Below are 20,799 nucleotides of genomic sequence, written 5' to 3'. Positions count from 1 at the left end.
CAGTGGAGGTGGCAGGAAGGCAGGTGAACATATGAGCTTGCAGTTCAGTGGAGGTGATGTAAACCTAGCTGGCTGGAGATGTAAATCTAGAACCCAGGCTTCCTGCCTTCCTGCCTGGCACTATTTTTCGTCATGCCTCCTTTCTGTAATAAGGCTATTTTCTGGGATCACTGCTTGTTAACAGACTGTATTTAAAGTACATTTATAATTAACTTGTTTTTATTTCTTGAAAATACATTAATAAGGAGTGTTCCATGGTATAATGGTTAGCACTCTGGATTCTGAAAAATACATTAATATAGAACTTAAAAAGCATGCCTTTTCAGCATTATCTAATTATTCATATAACTTTTCTCTATTGATGAAATATTTTGAATTATATTAATGATTTAATAATTGACTATTATTGTGATTAATATCATTGTGAATCATTTTTGCACTCCTTAAATAAATCTCTAATGGGCATAAGCTATTTGTTAATATTTCATTGGATAATTTTTGTATCCAGAGTCATAAGTAGTTGTAATTTAAATTTTGTGCCAACATTATCAGACCTTTTTTCCCTAATCATTGGCTTCATTAAATGAATTTGGATCATTTCTTCTTCTCTTTCTTCTGTACACATTTCAATATTACAAAATTTTTTATATTTTCTAGTTTCATAGAATTCACCAGTAAAAATATCTGAACCTGCTTCTATTTTGAGGAGGGGATCTTGGCAGCTTTCCCCCCTTTTTTTTTTTTCAGCATAATTACTGATCTGTTTTCATTTTCAGCTTTTTTAAAAAATCAATTTTAAAAGCTCATATTTTCCCAGAAAATCACTCATTTAATTTAGATTCCCAAACTTACTAGCCTGGAGTCATTTAAATTTGTTTCTTATGATTATTTTATCCTCAGTGCCTGGGGTTATTCTGAACTCTATCTCACTTCTCTTGCATATTTTATATATTCTTAGCTTGTACTGTTTTGTTATGTATTTTTTTCCTTCATTTCCTTAGATTCATTTTGGTCAAAAAACTTGAATGTGTAATTCATTTTAATTTTTTTAATAAGGTTTAAGATAGTTTCTTTTTTTTTGAGCATCAGCAAGATTTATTGTGAAGAGCAAAAGAACAAAGCTTCCACAGCATGGAAGGGGACCCGAGCGGATTGCCCTAAGATAATAGATTTTTAATACAACTTTGACCATGTCCCATAAATCTTCTTTACATTTTGTAATTAAATTTATTTGCCAGATATTCTTCATTCATGAGGGTTTTGTTTAGTTTCTCTTTTACTTTAGTGTTGTCTATGAAGAATTTCAAATCTTCTGAGGGTTTGGGACTTTATTCTTTTAACATAGTGATATTGTTGAATGAGTGAAGGAACTAAGCCTTAAAAGATGGAAAAATGGAAGAGCAATTGAAAAGCGATGTGAAGGTAGCCTTGAAATGGAAATGAGTGTAGCATGACAGTGAGCCAAGTGGAAAATTCATCTCAGGGGAGTGGTCACAAGTAAAATGGGATAGATAGAGTGGAATCAAATTGTATATTGCCATGCTTAAATGACATGCCAGGAGGCCTGGATCTTTTTCTTTAGAAAACAAATAATTTTTGAGAACAGAAATTTGTTTTCAGTTTCTGTTTTTTAGCATCATTTTCACCTGTGATACAGGGCAACATTATTAATAGACAGGGTTTCCAGGCATTTTGTCATTTGATGGAATCTTTTTTTTATTATTATTATACTTTAAGTTTTAGGGTACATGTGTACAACATGCAGGTTAGTTATATATGTATACATGTGCCATGTTGGTGTGCTGCACCCAGTAACAAGTCATTTAACATTAGGTATATCTCCAAATGTTATCCTTCCCCTCTCCCCCAACCCCACAACAGGCCCTGGTGTGTGATGTTCCCCTTCCTGTGTCCATGTGTTCCCATTGTTCAATTCCCACCTTTGAGTGACAACATGCAGTGTTTGGTTTTTTGTCTTTGCGATAGTTTACTGAGAATGATGGTTTCCAGCTTCATCCATGTCCCTACAAAGGACATGAACTCATCATTTTTTATGGCTGCATAGTATTCCATGGTGTATATGTGCCACACTTTCTTAATCCATTCTATCATTGTTGGACATTTGGGTTGGTTCCAAGTCTTTGCTATTGTGAATAGTGCCGCAATAAATATACGTGCTCATGTGTCTTTATAGCAGCATGATTTATAGTCCTTTGCGTATATACCCAGTAATGGGATTGCCAGGTCAAATGGTATTTCTAGTTCTAGATCCCTGAGGAATCACCACACTGACTTCCACAATGGTTGAACTAGTTTACAGTCCCACCAACAGTGTAAAAGTGTTCCTATTTCTCCACATCCTCTTCAGCACCTGTTGTTTCCTGACTTTTTAATGATTGCCATTCTAACTGGTGTGAGATGGTATCTCATTGTGATTTTGATTTGCATTTCTCTGATGGCCAGTGATGATGAGTATTTTTTCATGTGTCTTTTGGCTGCATAAATGTCTTCTTTTGAGAAGTGTCTGTTCATATCCTTTGCCCACTTTTTGATGGGGTTGTTTTTTTCTTGTAAATTTGTTTAAGTTCATTGTAGATTCTGGATATTAGCCCTTTGTCAGATGAGTAGATTGCAAAAATTTTCTCCCATTCTGTAGGTTGCCTGTTCACTCTGATGGTAGTTTCTTTTGCTGTGCAGAAGCTCTTTAGTTTAGTTAGATCTCTATAGATGCAGAAAAGGCCTTTGACAAAATTCGACAATGCTTCATGCTAAAAACTCTCAATAAATTAGGTATTGATGGGACATATCTCAAAATAATAAGAGCTATCTATGGCAAACCCACAGCCAATATCATACTGAATGGGCAAAAACTAGAAGCATTCCCTTTGAAAACTGGCACAAGACAGAGATGCCCTCTCTCACTACTCCTATTCAACATAGTGTTGGAAGTTCTGGCCAGGGCAATTAGGCAGGAGAAGGAAATAAATGGTAGTCAATTAGGAAAAGAGGAAGTCAAATTGTCCCTGTTTGCAGATGACATGATTGTATATCTAGAAAACCCCATCGTCTCAGCCCAAAATCTCCTTAAGCTGATAGGCAACTTCAGCAAAGTCTCAGGATACAAAATCAATGTGCAAAAATCACAAGCATTCTTATACACCAATACCAGACAAACAGAGAGCCAAATCATGAGTGAACTCCCATTCACAATTGCTTCAAAGAGAATGAAATACCTAGGAATCCAACTTACAAAGGATGTGAAGGACCTCTTCAAGGAGAACTACAAACCACTGCTCAATGAAATAAAAGAGGATACAAACAAATGGAAGAACATTCCATGCTCATGGGTAGGGAGAATCAATATCGTGAAAATGGCAATACTGCCCAAGGTAATTTATAGATTCAATGCCATCCCCATCAAGCTACCAATGACTTTCTTCACAGAATTGGAAAAAACTACTATAAAGTTCATATGGAACCAAAAAGGAGCCTGCATTGCCAAGTCAATCCTAAGCCAAAAGAACAAAGCTGGAGGCATCACGCTACCTGACTTCAAACTATACTACAAGGCTACAGTAACCAAAACAGCATGGTACTGGTATCAAAACAGAGATATAGACCAACAGAACAGAAATCTCTTTTAAATAGGGAAGTAATGTATTGAGGGCCTGCTGATATATATCCCAGAGCTGGGCTAGAAAGTAAGGAATAATGTGATCTAATATTATACCTGTTTCCACTCTCCTCCTTCCCCTCAAGATCGTGTTCGTTATCATATGAAGTAGGAAGTACAACAGACATTAAATAACTTCTTGCAATCAGGAAAGAAAGCCCTTTTTTCCCCACCATGATATAAAGAGATCAAAACATGTACCTCGTCAGAATTTCTTCAAACTTGCTTCAAAAAGGTGGTACATTTAAATATTCTTGGCAAACATAAAAGATAATTGGCACAGAACTCCAAACTATTTTTTCAAAGCAAATTTTTATTTATTTCCTCTTACCTAGCTATGTTCACTTTGGAAAATGCACAATAATTTTATTTTTCTGTAACCGCCTTGGTCTAAAGCTGCTTTTTTAGTAACTTTTTTTTTTCTATTCCTAGCAAATGCCAGATGTTAATGTAAGCTGGGATGGAGAGGGCCCAAAGCAACTGCCATTTATTGACATTTCAGTGGCTGTGGCAACAGATAAAGGCTTACTTACACCAATCATAAAAGATGCTGCTGCTAAGGGTATCCAGGAAATTGCTGACTCTGTAAAGGTATGTCTTAAGAAAGAGTGTGCTTTCAAAATGTTAGCATATGCTTTTGGATAATTGCTTTCTGATAAAGTCATGAGGTAATCTAGTGAGACTGTAATTTTTGTGTGTGTGAAGGGGAGAGTTATTTCATCAAGTGATTGTCACATATATATAGGTTTTTAAAGTTTTTATCCAAGTATGACCCATTGTAAGAAAATTTAATATTCAAAAATTAAGAGATAACATATAAATAAATTAGGGAACAACTTCATGCTAAAGACAAGCTTTATTTTCCAAAGTCCAGAATTCAACCATAAAGATGCTATATCAGGTAGGTTTTAAAGTTGAAGTTAAGCTGAAGCTATATTTCTATGGACCTCAATATTAATAACATTTTATTCTTAAAGTGTATTTACTTCTTCTCTAAAATTGAGACCGATAAAAGAACTTAGCGGCCCGGCGCCGTGTCTCACGCCTGTAATGCCGGCGCTTTGGGAGGCCAAGGTGGGCGGATCACGAGGTCAGGAGGTTGAGACCTACCTGGCCAACGTGGTGTAACCCCATCTCTACTAAAAATACGAAAATTAGCTGAGTGTGGTGGCGTGTGCCTGTAATTCCAGCTACTCGGGAGGCTGAGGAACAAGAATCACTTGAACCCAGGAGGCAGAGGTTGCAGTGAGCCGAGATTGCGCCACTGTACTCCAGCCTGGCAACAGAATGAGACTCCATCTCAAAAGAGAAATGGACGTAGTGTTCCAGAGGCAAAGTTACTTTGTTTTTTCAGGATTTCTTGAAAAGCAGTTTTTGTAACTCCAATGTGTAGGAATCTTATTTCACCAAAAAATAGTACATCGAATAGGCAAGAACACAGGCAGTAGGGCAGCTTTGACAGCCTCAGTAATTTCCAAGGGTATTTTTTTGACAGAGGTATCACAAGTCTCAAAGTGATTGCGTCGAAAATTTCTGATTCATTTGGGTAAGTGATTCTCTTTCCATTTGCCAAGGACCTGTTGTATGTATAGTGGTAGAACAATTTGTCTATTTATAAGGGAGATAAGAGGTAGAACGTAAGACTTCTTTGGGGAGCTGACTACATAAATGTGTAGACCTTCTTGCTCAAAAGAAGTAAGTGCAAGTTAATCTGGTTTTAAAAGCATACCCATAAATACTGAGTTTACTTGGAATTTTAGAGGTAGATACAATTAAAGGTGAACCTACTAGAATCAATATTTTTAGGTCTTTCTTCACTCCTCTTTGAAAAGATGTGCAGAAAGTGTTTGATCGATAAAAATGCAATTGTTAATTGAAAAATGAGGCTGCACATGGTGGCTCATGCCTGTAATCCCAACACTTTGGGAGGCTGAGGCAGGCAGATCACTTGAGGTCAGGAATTTGAGACCAGCCTGGCCAACATGGCGAAACCCCATCTCTACTAAAAATACAACAATTAGCTGGGCATGGTGGCACACACCTATTATCTCAACTATTCGCAACCTGGGAGGCAGAGGTTGCAGTGAGCCGAGATCGTGCCATTGCACACCAGCCTGGATGACAGAGCAAGACACTGTATCTGAAAAAAAAAAAAAAAAAAAAAAACAAAGATAGGATTTATTTGGTCAGTTCAAAAGTCAAAGTAATACAGATTGGTTTACTGAGATATAGTATGTTCCTTGTGTTTATCAAGGGTTTTCAGTGACAATGAGAATACTTGTGTCTGTGTTTTTGTGAAGGTTAAATGAGATTAAGTGTTGAAACAACCTGTAAAATATAAAGTACTGTTATAATGTTATGGAACTTTATTGTAGAGCTAGAATTTCCTTATTTTTATATACATTACATTTTAAAAATTAACCATTATAGGAAGATTTCCTTGATTCTGAGCAATTTACCAAATTTACTACTATAGTACATAACTCTTAAGTAGTTATGTTAGCTTTCTCTATTCCTTGCATCCTGAAGACTCTAAGTTTAAGAGGTAAGGAGGCAGTCTCACCAGCCTCTCAGTTGGGCCTCACAGCAATGGGAAGGGCAGTCATACCGCTTTGGAGTGTAGTGGTCTCTGGTGGGCCTTGGGCATTTCCTGTAACCCCCAGCAGGGACTCAGGGTTTGCTGAGCTCTGGCTGCCCCTGTTTGCTTCTCATTCTACCTGCTTCTCTTTCCCACCCTGCTTTCTTCACTCTTGTTCTTACGCTATGCCAGGCACTGGACTAAGCGCTTCATTTAATTCTATTAACCCAGTACAATTGGAACCTTAACTTCTCCATGAAATTGAGGAGATTGAGTTTTAGTAACTTTGATAAATTTGCCCGAGGCAATACAGCTAGAAAGCAGTGGCAATGAGGACTAGTTAACCCAGGCAGTTTGATTCTAGAGCCACTGCTTAATGAGCTTTCTATTATACCACCTCTCTCCTTGCTTTGACTGTTTACCTTTCTTTTTTCCTGTCTAATCATTCACTTCTTTACCTCCCCTTTGTCTTTTTCTCCCACAAAGTTACCAAAAAGAAGGGTTTGGTTTGGTCCCCAAGTAGTACTTTCTTGTATGAAGTACTCTTGCTGGGCAGGTCTGTCATGCCAGGCCAGTGTGTCACATGGTACAGAGCATAACAACCTGATGAATATAATCACCTTTGATTGTACTCGGAAAAAAATAAGGGGACATTGAAGCACACTGAGGCCCCTCATGAGAAACAAGCACCTTGCATGGCCTATTTAGCATAATAGTTCTGTAGTTTACAGGAGAGAGAGAGAGAAAGAGAAAGAAAGTATATGTGTGTGTGTGTGTATGTGTAAGAGAGAGAGATCTGAGCTCCTGCAAAATTAGTTTTTTGTTGAAGTGGTTTATCTTGTAAGCATGATTATTTTAAAAACTTAAATGTTGGATTGTTTAAATGGTGGCTTAAAAACTAAATATTTTAGATAGGCTCTGTAGAGATATGTTCATTTAGCTGCTGTGGACGAATAGGCATTAAAAATATGTATGCACCAAGTAGAAACCCTGAGAGAGAGAGTGTGTGTGTGTGTGTGTGTGTGTGTGTGTGTGTTCTTCACATCCAATGTAGATTTTGACTCAATTCCAAGTTAACCAAGATTATATTGAATTCAGCTTTACTGTGCAAAAAACAGCATCTGCCTGAGTGTCCAAGTATAGTAGTGGGTCACCTTTGGTAATAAGTGCATTTTCTGTCCTCTGCTTTAATGTGGTTATATTTTACCCCATCCCCCAAAAACGGTAGACAGTAAATGTTCCATTTATGGAATAATGCCATTTTATACAGTCTGAGTCATGTCAATATTTCTACATCAAGCTTTGTACTATGGCTTATTAAAAAGTAGAATGTTTATGTATTTAAACAGATAAAATTTAGAATGATTTTAATTCTAGGGTAAAATCTGCTCCGACCAGAGAGAAAAAACTAATTCATATATGAATATAGTATTTGTAATCCTCTTGTTTAAAGACATGCAAGTTCTGGAAGTATTTGTACAGTTTAACAGTTTTAACAACTCTAACAATAATAGCAGCGGGCATACTTTGTACCAGTTTTTGCTGTAAGCCTTTTATATATATTAATCCTCTTTAAAACCACCCTATCAAGTACAAGATAATAATTTGATATGGTTGATGAAGCAACTGATGGGAAAAAAGAGAGATTAAATAATTTGCCCCAAATCTTATTAAGTGATGTAGCCAGCATCTGAACCCAATCAGACTGTAGACTAGAGCCTGCTCCCAACCATCAGCTTTGCTGCTTCTCACGTACTAGTTACATAACTACTGTATGACTATAGAGGTCAGGTTATCAGCCTTCTAGAATCAGTAATGTTTTCTCTCAAAAAAAAAAAACTTGAGAAGCAGCTCCTAGATTTTCAGAAATGAACAAGAAGAATAGCTAAGGACTCAACAGTTATACCAAATGCACCATAATTAGTTGATTCACCAGGTAGAAGAAAAGGAGTACAATCATTGGTTTTCTGTGTCTGTAAGACCAATCTTTTGGTTTGGAATTTGAGATATTGTAGTTCTCTCTTATCCAAGGTTTCACTTTGCATGGTTTCAGATACCTGTGGTCAACCACAGTTGAAAATAGATGAGTACAGTACAAGATATTTTGAGAGAGACCACATTCACATGATTTTTACAGTTATAATTGTTCTGTTTTAGTATTAGTTATTGTTAATCTCTTACTGTGCTTAATTTTTAAATTAAACTTTATCATAAGTGTGTATGGGTAGGAAAAAATTGTACAGTCATGCATCACTGCAGGGATGCATTCTGAGAAATGCGTGGTTAGGTGAATTTGTCATTGTGTGAACACCATAGAGTGTACTTAAACAAACACAAACCTAGATGGGATAGCCTGCTACACGCCTAGGCTTTGTATGGTACAAACCTGCAATACAGCCTATTACTGTACTGAATAGTATAAGGAAATAGTGATACAGTGGTACGTATTTGTGTGATAGGAATTTTTCAGCTCCATTGTAATCTTGTGGGACCACTGTCATATATATTTATGTCTTTGTCTTAAGTGTCCTTATGCGACACATGACTATGTATAGAGTTCAGTACTATCTGCCATTTCAGGCACCTACTGTGGGTCTTTGAAGTATCCCCTGCAGATAAGGGGGGACTACTGTATGCAACTGGGAGAAAACAAGGGTTAAGGAAGAAGAGACCTGAGTCAAACGGGAGAGTACTCTGCCAAAGAAGCAGTGCAGATTCCCCGAGGAATGTTAGGTTGTGGTCTTAGCAAGTAGGCAGTGGATAAGAGAACCTGCAGCAGAGAAACCAAGGCTCTCTGCCTGGTGAGGCAGGAGCAGTCTTTTTGAGAAGACTGTGGGATCATGGACAGGTTGAGCTCTGGATTCTCACTAAGAGACATACTATCCAGTACACACTTCCCTCTGATCGTCACTTGGCTGGCTCTTTTTCATCATTGGTTTCTCAGTTCAGTTGCTAATTTCTTAGGCCTTCTGCAGCTTCCATAGCTGAAATAGTTTCCTAACACTCTTTATCTCATTACCCTGTTTTATTGTCTTCATGTGGTTTATTAGTCTTTGAAATTACCTTGTTTATTTATTTGTTCACCCTTCTGTGTTCCCTACTGTCTGATGTTCACTGTCCATTGCCATTTATCTAATTCTAGAAGAGTGCTTGGGATACAGTAGTTGCTTGGTGAATTTATTTTAAAACAAATTTCAGTAAAACCTGTTTCATTGAAATTAATTTTTCAAGAGTTTGTGGCTCTCTGCAGATTCATCCATGAACCCCAGGTTAAGAACATCTGTACTACGCATTTACTTCCTGACCCTCTGTAATCCCAAGGATGCCAGCGTGGGGGCTGTAGGCATACCCCAGCCAAGTTCAAGTTGGTATTCCTTGAATAAAGTAATGTAGTAATGCACCTTGGATCTCGTGTTATTCTTAATTCTTCATTACTTATAACCGTATTAAAAGACAGAGGCAAAGTTTACCTTATAAGTACCCAGTAAATTTTTTGAATGAATTAGCAAGGCATTTGATGTATTGTAGAAATATTTAGTGGTCATTTTTTATTCTTTCAGCTGGATGCTTCAGGTAACATGTACTTTGATTTTGAGTCCACGTTGCCGGGAGATCCCAGTGATGATTACAAATTTACAAAACCAACGATCCTTCTCAGACTCCATACCTATTTCAGACTCTTACTAGAGTTCACTGACAGGAATTTCCTGTTGATATATTTAGGATCTACAGAGTTTTTGTTTTTAGTATGTGTGCTTGCAATCTAGTTATTAAAATGATTGTTTTTCATTTATTGCAGCGTGGTAATTCATCAGGATATGTTGAGATCATTTGCCTTTAAGAAATGCCTTTCAATGTTCATATATGTGTCTTTTCAAATCATGTGAACAATTACATTGCTTAAGGGAGGAAAAATGCTTTTGTAGATTATTCTCTCTCCTGTTATTCCAAGAACTGTATAAGTCAAAATTCATCTCATTTTTTACTTTGGATCCAAATAGTTTTATAAATAACCATATCCAAATCGCATACACCTGTAATTGTTTCTGTTGGCAGTAAGTTACAGTAATGTGTTTTTAGATTTTTGATATTTTTAAAGACTTTCAATTTTAAAAAATTAAATCATCTATGAGTTAAAGTTAGTTATCAACTATGATTGTAATAGTGCCTATGTTGCCTATGTAATACAAAATGTTAAGTAAACTCCACATTTATTTTATCTACCCAAATGACAGTGACCTCATTTTTCTGTACCCTTCCTCTTAATTCATTATTTATTTTTTATATATGATGACTCAACCTCTGTTCCCTTGCTTTTAAGCACTGAAAAATAAAAATTAACAGAAATGTGGTTAATTTCAAGTACAAGTGAGAGGAAAATTTAACTATTTAATGTGTCATCTGTCTTGTCTTCTGTAAGATTTTTAGAAATCGATATGGTCAAGAGTGATATGAATCAAGTACATCCTTATATTCCTTGTGGCAGTGTAAATTGGACTAGCTCATTCAGGAAATGATTTAGCTATAGCATCAAGAACCAAAAGTCTATTCTCTAGGGCACTATAATTCCACTTCTGAAAATTTACCTGAAATAATTCAGAAGAAACCGTGAACCAAATTATAACACTGGGAAATAACCAAGTAAATTAGGCAGATGCATTCTTTAGGAACAAACATTAAAAAATCATTTCTGAAGGCTGACAACACAGAAGATACATATAATATTGAACAATTAAATATAAAATTTATTTTTATAACTATTGTGTGGGGTTGAGATTGTGGATAAAGAAGAAGCAAACTCTGAAAGGTAAAAACGGAATGTTGGTTGTGGGATTGTGGGTATACTACTTTGGTTGCCATTGGATAATTTATTTAAAACACACAGATTGGCCAGGCATGGTGGCTCATACCTGTAATCCCACCACTTTGGGAGGCTGAGGTGGGTGGATCACTTGAGGTCAGGAGTTGGAGACCAGCCTGACCAACATGGTGAAACCCCATCTCTACTAAAAATATAAAAAATTAGCTGGGTGTGGTGGTGGGTGCCTGAAATCTCAGCTACTCAGGAGGCTGAGGCAAGAGAATTGCTTGAACTTGGGAGGTGGAGGTTGCAGTAGGCCATAATCACGCCACTGCACTCCAGCCAGGGCGACAGAGACTCCCTCTCAAAAAAAAAAAACTAAAACACACTAGATTGATCAGAATGCATTCTTATATTTTTTTTCTTACCATAAAGTTTATAGGCAAAATAGAAAATTTCATTGTGCATATAGGAAACTCTAAAGCATTCTGCATAGTAATTGATGATACACAGGGTAATTCCCATATTTGAAAAATTGTTAAAGGAAGTGATTTTTCTAGAGTTTTGATTAACAGCTTTAGTTTCTTGAATTATCTGTGCTCTTGTTTGTTCTTATAATCAGAGAAAATTATTCTTATGTAGGTAACATAAAATCAAATCAAGGCATATCAGTGATGAGAGTGTATGATGTACAAATATTTCAAGTGACAAGATCAGCTGTATAACATTTTGTTGGTTGTCCTATTCTGTTTGTATTTTTCTCAGGCTCTATCAAAGAAAGCAAGAGATGGAAAATTGTTGCCTGAAGAATACCAAGGAGGATCTTTTAGGTAAAATTTAAACTCTTAATTATCTCTAGCATCAAACAGATAGATGTAAGACTTATGAAGTCCCTGTCAGCTTTTCATGTATCTGAAATATTTTTTTAAATTTAAGCTAAAAATACTTTATTTAGACAATAGAATATCTGAAAATATCTTCAGACTAGTCAGGCTTTCATATTAAAGCTAGTAGGAACCTATTAGTGTTGAACTAAACGTTTGTTGGACATTGACTAACATGGAATGATAAATATTAATTATTCTTTAGTATCTGACCCCCCAATATTAATGTCTGTAATATTATATTGCTATGTGAAACAACCACTTATTTATTATTGCAGCATATAATATTCTATTGTATAAATATACCAGAGTTCATTTTACTGTTGATGGGCATTTGTGTTGCTTCCAGTTCGGGGCTATTACAAATTATGGTGCTATGAACATTCTTATTAGTGTCTTATGATGAATGTATGTACATTTTTTGTTGTATAGACCTAAAAGTAGAATTCCTAAGTTAGAAGCTTTAGCAGCTACTACCAAACAATTTTCCAAATGGTTATACAAATTTACACCTCCACCAGCAGTCCTGAGAATTCCCATTGTTCCACATTCTTGCCAGTGTTTAATAATGTTAGGTTTTAAATTTTAACAATTCTTAGGGTGTGTAGTGGTACTCTTTGTAGGGAAATGCAAATTAGTGATGTTGAGTACTTTTCACTCATCAGCCGTTTGGGTATCTGGTAATTCATGAGATAAAGTACCCATTGCAGTCTGGTGTCCATTTAAAAAAATGATGTATAGTTCTTATTTCCTGATACACAGACCTTTGTAGGATATATATTGTTTCAAATAGCTTTCACACTCTGTGACTTGCCTTTGGGACTCTCTCGGTGATTTTTTTAGAGGAATGGAAGTTCTGAGTTTTAATGAATTCCTGTTTATCAGAATTTTTCTTTATAGTTGGTACTGTTCATTTTCTGTTAGGAATTTTTGCCTATCCCAGAATCATGAAGTTACTGTATTCTAAAAGCATTTATGTTACTTTTCACATGTAGATCACAATTCAACTGAAATTTGATTTTGTATGTAATGTGAAGTTTAAAGTTCTCTTTTTTCCCCATATGGATACTAAATTTACACAGCATCGTGTATTGAATATTGATTTCTCCTTTTTCATAGCACTGAAAGGGTGATTATATATGTGTTGGTCTGGTTCTGTGCTATTTTTTTCCACTGGCCTGTTTGTCTATCCTTTGTTTACTACCACCAAGCTACAACTCTTCATAGCTGGTAATGAAGTCTTCCAATTTTGTTCACCCTCAAGATTGTCTTCTGGCTTTTTGTATTTCCAAATAAATTGCCATTTTTCACACACACACACACACACACACACACACACACACACACACACACACACACCTTGCTGGTATCTTGATTAGGATTGCATTTGATGATTTGAGAATTGATATCCTTACAGTATTGAGTCTTCTAACCTGTGAATATGGTAGAAACCATTGTGTATTCAGTTCTTTGATTTCTTTCAGTTATGTTTTATAATTTTCTATGTAGAGGTCTTATATATGTTTCATTAGATTTATTCTTTGGTATTTGTTTTTTGATACTATTATAAATGGTATTGTTTTAAATTTTTATTTTCTAATTATAGCAACTTGTATGTAGAGTCATGTGCCACTTTATGATGGGGATATGAGAAATGCATTGTTAGGCAGTTTCATCATGCAAACATCATAGAGTGTACTTACGCAAACCTAAATGGTACATGCTGCTACACACCTTAGCTGTATGATATAGCCAGTTGCTCCTAGACTACAAACCTATACAGCATGTTACTCTACTGAATACCGTAAGCAGTTGTGACACAATGATGAGTATTTGGGTATCTAAACATATCTAAACATTTTAAAAATGTACAGTAAAAATGTAAAAAGTAAAACATGGTACACCTGTTTAGGGCACTTACCGTGAATGGAGCTTGCAAGACTAGAAGTTGCTCTGGATGAATCAGTGAATGAGTGAAGGCTTAGGACATCACTATACACTACTGTAGACTTTATAAACACTGTACACTTAGGCTACACTAAATTTATTTTTAAAATAAAGTAATTGCAATATGATGTTACGACAGCTGTGATGCCACTAGGCAACAGAAATTCCTGAGCTCCATTATAATCTTATAAGACCACCGTTGTATATGTGATCCTTCGTTATGTGGGACATGACTGGATATAAAATGGATTGTTATATTGACCTTTTATCTGATGACTTAACTAAATTTACTTATTAATTTTACTAGTTATCTATAGTCTTATTTTTCCTATGTACACAGTTAATTTATTTGTTGATACTAAATGTTTCCTTTTTTCATTACTCATATATTTTTTTCTTGCCTTACTACACTGCCTAGTAAAATACATAAAATATGTGCTTCACGGAAAGGCGACTTTGATTAAGGACATGCCTCCTTCAGAGCTTTTTCTTTTCCCCCTAGTATTTCCAACTTAGGGATGTTTGGCATCGACGAATTTACTGCAGTGATTAACCCTCCTCAGGCCTGCATTTTGGCGGTTGGGAGGTTCCGACCTGTGCTGAAGCTCACTGAGGATGAAGAGGGAAATGCCAAACTGCAGCAGCACCAGCTCATAACAGTCACAATGTCAAGTGACAGTCGAGTGGTTGATGACGAACTGGCAACCAGGTTTCTTAAAAGTTTTAAAGCAAACCTAGAGAATCCTATCCGACTTGCCTAGTTCTCAAAGATAAGAAGTTGGTGTTCAGCTTAGTTGATTCAGTAGTTGTTACCAAGAAACATATGTTATAGGAAAACAACTTGGTATTTAAGTGTGAAGTGGATGAAATGTTAATTTAAGGTGAAAGCATTTGACCCAGGGTGTCTTCATCTTCAATTTGGGTTTAATGTTATAGAAATAAATGATGATAAACTCTAACTAATAAAGGAAAGAGAATATTTGGTTACTCAGATCCATTTTTAACCCCTGGTGCTGTATAAAGAGAATATTAAACTAGATGTAAATCAAAGTATATGTTTGGCTCACTTGAGCATTTTGGAATATTTGAGAATGTATGATACATGTAAAATTAAAAAAACTATTAGAACTCTACAATAATTGTGTTGAAGGTAGAAGTGATCTTCAAAGAGATGGCCATTAACTTAGCAGTGGGACCTCACTTTTACAAGCACTGCTCTAGATATACTTGAAGAATTTAATCCGTACAGAAGTTTATTCTGGATAATAAATAAATAAGGATCACACTGTATTAGGGGTTATGGCAACATTATTGAATTTTTTATGTACATAAAGCCATATGTTTAGGGTGGTTTCTATCGGTCTTGTTTTTCACTTATATATCACTGTGAACTTCTAAAGAGAGAGGATACAAGAAGCATGAATGAAAAGAATGACATTTCAAAAAAATGGTTCAATGAAAAACTATAGCTAAAATATGTAAACCTTTCTAGGTAAACCACTTGCCTTCATCTTGAGTCGGAATATATTTAAATAAATTGTGTTATCTCTTGCCAAACATTTTGTTAGTGTTTATTTAAAAAACAAAATGTTGTTTCTTAATGCATTTAAATCAGTTTTGTATTGTGCAGTAAAATGTGAGAAAATATAAACATTTCCATTGTATTTTTATTTTATTTTTTATTTTATTATTATACTTTAGGATTTAGGGTACATGTGCACAATGTGCAGGTTTGTTACATATGTATCCATGTGCCATGTTGGTTTGCTGCACCCATTAACTCGTCGTTTAGCATTAGGTATATCTCCTAATGCTGTTCCTCCCCCCTACCCCGACCCCACAACAGTCCCCGGAGTGTGATGTTCCCCTTCCTGTGTCCATGAGTTCTCATTGTTCAATTCCCACCTATGAGTGAGAACATGTGGTGTTTGGTTTTTTGTCCTTGCGATAGTTTACTGAGAATGATGGTTTCCAGTTTCATCCATGTCCCTACAAAGGACATGAACTCATCATTTTTTATGGCTGCATAGTATTCCATGGTGTATATGTGTCACATTTTCTTAATCCAGTCTATCGTTGTTGGACATTTGGGTTGGTTCCGTCTTTGCTATTGTGAATAGTGCCGCAATAAACATACATGTGCATGTGTCTTTATAGCAGCATGATTTATAGTCCTTTGGGTATATACCCAGTCATGGGATAGCTGGGTCAAATGGTATTTCTAGTTCTAGATCCCTGAGGAATCGCCACACTGACTTCCACAATGGTTGAACTAGTTTACAGTCCCACCAACAGTGTAAAAGTGTTCCTATTTTTCCACATCCTCTCCAGCACCTATTGTTTCCTGACTTTTTAATGATGGCCATTCTAACTGGTGTGAGATAGTATCTCATTGTGGTTTTGATTTGCATTTCTCTGATGGCCAGTGATGATGAGCATTTTTTCATGTGTTTTTTGGCTGCATAAATGTCTTCTTTTGAGAAGTGTCTGTTCATGTCCTTTGCCCACTTTTTGATGGGGTTGTTTGTTTTTTTCTTGTAAATTTGTTTGAGTTCATTGTAGATTCTGGATATTAGCCCTTTGTCAGATGAGTAGGTTGCAAAAATTTTCTCCCATTCTGTAGGTTGCCTGTTCACTGATGGTAGTTTCTTTTGCTGTGCAGAAGCTCTTTAGTTTAATGAGATCCCATTTGTCAATTTTGGCTTTTGTTGCCATTACTTTTGGTGTTTTAGACATGAAGTCCTTGCCCACGCCTATGTCCTGAATTGTATTGCCTAGGTTTTCTTCTAGGGTTTTTATGGTTTTAGGTCTAACATGTAAGTCTTTAATCCATCTTGAATTAATTTTTGTATAAGGTGTAAGGAAGGGATCCAGTTTCAGCTTTCTGCATATGGCTAGCCAGTTTTCCCAGCACCATTTATTAAATAGGGAATCCTTTCCCCATTGCTTGTTTTTGTCAGGTTTGTCAAAGATCAGATAGTTGTAGATATGTGGCATTATTTCTGAGGGCTCTGTTCTGTTCCATTGATCTATGTCTCTGTTGTGGTACCAGTACCATGCTGTTTTGGTTACTGTAGCCTTGTAGTATAGTCTGAAGTCAGGTAGCATGATGCCTCCAGCTTTGTTCTTTTGGCTTAGGATTGACTTGGCGATGCGGGCTCTTTTTTGGTTCCATATGAACTTTAAAGTAGTTTTTTCCAATTCTGTGAAGAAAGTCGTTGGTAGCTTGATGGGATGGCATTGAATCTATAAATTACCTTGGGCAGTATGGCCATTTTCACAATATTGATTCTTCCAACCCATGAGCATGGAATGTTCTTCCATTTGTTTGTATCCTCTTTTATTTCATTGAGCAGTGGTTTGTAGTTCTCCTTGAAGAGGTCCTTCACATCTCTTGTAAGTTAGATTCCTAGGTATTTTATTCTCTTTGAAGCAATTGTGAATGGGAGTTCACTCATGATTTGGCTCTCTGTTTGTCTGTGATTGGTGTACAAGAATGCTTGTGATTTTTGCACATTGATTTTGTATCCTGAGACTTTGCTGAAGTTGCTAATCAGCTTAAGGAGATTTTGGGCTGAGACAGTGGGGTTTTCTAGATATACAGTCATGTCATCTACAAACAGGGACAATTTGACTTCCTCTTTTCCTAATTGAATACCCTTTATTTCCTTCTCCTGCCTGATTGCCCTGGCCAGAACTTCCAGCACTATGCTGAATAGGAGTGGTGAGAGAGGGCATCCCTGTCTTGTGCCAGTTTTCAAAGGGAATGCTTCCAGTTTTTGCCCATTGAGTATGATATTGGCTGTGGGTTTGTCATAGATAGCTCTTATTATTTCGAGATACATCCCATCAATACCTAATTTATTGAGAGTTTTTAGCATGAAGGGTTGTTGAATTTTGTCAAAGGCCTTTTCTGCATCTATTGAGATAATCATGTGGTTTTTGTTTTTGGTTCTGTTTATATGCTAGATTACATTTATTGATTTGCATATGTTGAACCAGCCTTGCATCCCAGGGATGAAGGCCACTTGATCATGGTGTATAAGCTTTTTGATGTGCTGCCGGATTCGGTCTGCCAGTATTTTATTGAGGATTTTTGCATCAATGTTCATCAAGGATATTGGTCTGAAATTCTCTTTTTTGATTATGTCTCTGCCAGGCTTTCGTATCAGGACGATGCTGACCTCATAAAATGTGTTAGCGAGGATTCCCTCTTTTTCTATCTATTGGAATAGTTTCAGAAGGAATGGTACCAGTTCCTCCTTGTACCTCTGGTAGTATTCGGCTGTGAATCCATCAGGTCCTGGACTCTTTTTGGTTGGTAAGCTATTGATGATTGCCACAATTTCAGAGCCTGTTATTGGTCTATTCAGAGATTCAACTTCTTCCTGGTTTAGTCTTGGGAGGGTGTATTTGTCGAGGAATTTATCCATTTCTTCTAGATTTTCTAGTTTATTTGCGTAGAGGTGTTTGTAGTATTCTCTGATGGTAGATTGTATTTCTGTGGGATCAGCGGTGATATCCCCTTTTTCATTTTTTATTGCGTCTATTTGATTCTTCTCTCTTTTCTTCTTTATTAGTCTTGCTAGCGGTCTATCATTTTTGTTGATCTTTTCAAAAAACCAGCTCCTGGATTCATTAATTTTTTGAAGGGTTTTTTGTGTATCTATTTCCTTCAGTTCTGCTCTGATTTTAGTTATTTCTAGCCTTCTGCTAGCTTTTGAATGTGTTTGCTCTTGCTTTTCTAGTTCTTTTAATTGTGATGTTATGGTGTCAATTTTGGATCTTTCCTGCTTTGTCTTGTGGGCATTTAGTGCTATAAATTTCACTCTACACACTGCTTTGAATGTGTCCCAGAGATTCTGGTATGTTGTGTCTTTGTTCTTGTTGGTTTCAAAGAACATCTTTATTTCTGCCTTCATTTCATTATGTACCCAGTAGTCATTCAGGAGCAGGTTGTTCAGTTTCCACGTAGTTGAGCGGTTTTGAGTGAGTTTCTTAATCCTGAGTTCTAGTTTGATTGCACTGTGGTCTGAGAGACAGTTTGTTATAATTTCTGTTCTTTTACATTTGCTGAGGAGAGCTTTACTTCCAACTATGTGGTCAATTTTGGAATAGGTGTGTAGTGCTGAAAAAAATGTGTATTCTGTTGATTTGGGGTGGAGAGTTCTGTAGATGTCTATTAGGTCCACTTTGTGCAGAGCTGAGTTCAATTCCTGGATATCCTTGTAAACTTTCTGTCTCCTTGATCTGTCTAATGGTGACAGTGGGGTGTTAAAATCTCCCATTATTATTGTGCGGGAGTTTAAGTCCCTTTGTAGGTCACTGAGGACTTGCTTTATGAATCTGGGTGCTCCTGTGTTGGGTGCATATATATTTAGGGTAGTTAGCTCTTCTTGTTGAGTTGATCCCTTTACCATTATGTAATGGCCTTCTTTGTCTCTTTTGATCTTTGTTGGTTTAAAGTCTATTTTATCAGAGACTAGGATTGCAACCCCTGCCTTTTTTTGTTTTCCATTTGCTTGATAGATCTTCCTCCATCCCTTTATTTTGAGTCTATGTGTGTCTCTGCACATGAGATGGGTTTCCTGAATACAGCACACTGATGGGTCTTGACTCCTTATCCAGTTTGCCAGTCTGTGTCTTTTAATTGGAGCATTTAGCTCATTTACATTTAAAGTTAATATTGTTATGTGTGAATTTGATCCTGTCATTATGATGTTAGTTGGTTATTTTGCTCGTTAGTTGATGCAGTTTCTTCCTAGCCTCGATGGTCTTTACAATTTGGCATGTTTTTGCAGTGGCTGGTACCGGTTGTTCCTTTCCATGTTTAGTGCTTCCTTCAGGAGCTCTTTTAGGGCAGGCCTGGTGGTGACAAAATCACTCAGCATTTGCTTGTCTGTAAAGGATTTTATTTCTCCTTCACTTATGAAGCTTAGTTTGGCTGGGTTGAAAATTCCTTTCTTTAAGAATGTTGAATATCAGCCCCCACTCTCTTCTGGCTTGTAGAGTTTCTGCGGAGAGATCAGCTGTTAGTCTGATGGGCTTCCCTTTGTGGGTAACCCGACCTTTCTCTCTGGCCGCCCTTAACATTTTTGACTTCATTTCAACTTTGGTGAAGCTGACAATTATGTGTCTTGGAGTTGCTCTTCTCGAGGAGTATCTTTGTGGCGTTCTCTGTATTTCCTGAATCTGAATGTTGGCCTGCCTTGCTAGATTGGGGAAATTCTCCTGGATAATATCCTGCAGAGTGTTTTTCAACTTGGTTCCATTCTCCCCGTCACTTTCAGGTACACCAATCAGATGTAGGTTTGGTCTTTTCACATAGTTCCAAATTTCTTGGAGGCTTTGTTCGTTTCTTTTTATTCTTTTTTCTCTAAACTTCCCTTCTCTCTTCATTTCATTCATTTCATCTTCCATCACTGATACCCTTTCTTCCAGTTGATCACATCAGCTACCGAGGCTTCTGCAATCTTCGTGTAGTTCTCGAAACCTGGCTTTTAGCTCCATCAGCTCCTTTAAGCGCGTCTCTTCATTGGTTATTCTAGTTATCCATTTGTCTAATTTTTTTTTCAAAGTTTTTAACTTCTTTGCTATTGTTTTGAATTTCCTCCTGTAGCTTGGAGTAGTTTGATTGTCTGAAGCCTTCTTCTCTCAATTTGTCAAAGTCATTCTCCGTCCAGCTTTGTTCTGTTGCTGGTGAGGAACTGCGTTCCTTTGGAGGAGGAGAGGTGCTCTGCTTTTTAGAGTTTCCAGTTTTTCTGCTCTGTTTTTTCCCCATCTTTGTGGTTTTATCTACTTTTGGTCTTTGATGATGGTGATGTACAGATGGGTTTCTGGTTTGGATATCCTTTCTGTTTGTTAGTTTTCCTTCTACCAGACAGGACCCTCAGCTGCAGGTCTGTTGGAGTTTGCT

At 36.7% G+C, this 20,799-nt stretch overlaps 1 protein-coding gene across 6 annotated transcripts in view; it reads left to right on the top strand.

Annotated features, from left to right (window-relative positions):
* The window catches only part of PDHX (pyruvate dehydrogenase complex component X), a 198,075-nt gene that overhangs the window by 54,530 nt on the left and 122,746 nt on the right, over nt 1-20,799 (top strand). For 3 of the 6 annotated variants that reach the window (XR_008658385.2, XM_055281937.2, XM_063640986.1), the window contains exons 9-10: nt 4,106-4,264; nt 11,818-11,882. Coding sequence is in view for 5 of the 6 variants with exons in the window: in XM_055281937.2 (XP_055137912.1) it covers nt 4,106-4,264; nt 11,818-11,882 (224 nt within the window). In the remaining variant the exon portion in view is untranslated. Of the gene's footprint in view, nt 1-4,105; nt 4,265-11,817; nt 11,883-14,364; nt 15,441-20,799 lie in introns of those variants that run through there. The other 3 variants (XM_055281939.2, XM_055281936.2, XM_063640985.1) reach the window with 2 other exon arrangements.

This window comes from Symphalangus syndactylus, chromosome 6 (assembly GCF_028878055.3).
Source record: "Symphalangus syndactylus isolate Jambi chromosome 6, NHGRI_mSymSyn1-v2.1_pri, whole genome shotgun sequence".
Classification (NCBI taxonomy): Eukaryota; Metazoa; Chordata; class Mammalia; order Primates; family Hylobatidae; genus Symphalangus; species Symphalangus syndactylus.
The sequence above is the reverse complement of the archived record's forward strand: the minus strand, read 5'-3'. Positions and strand labels throughout refer to the sequence as shown.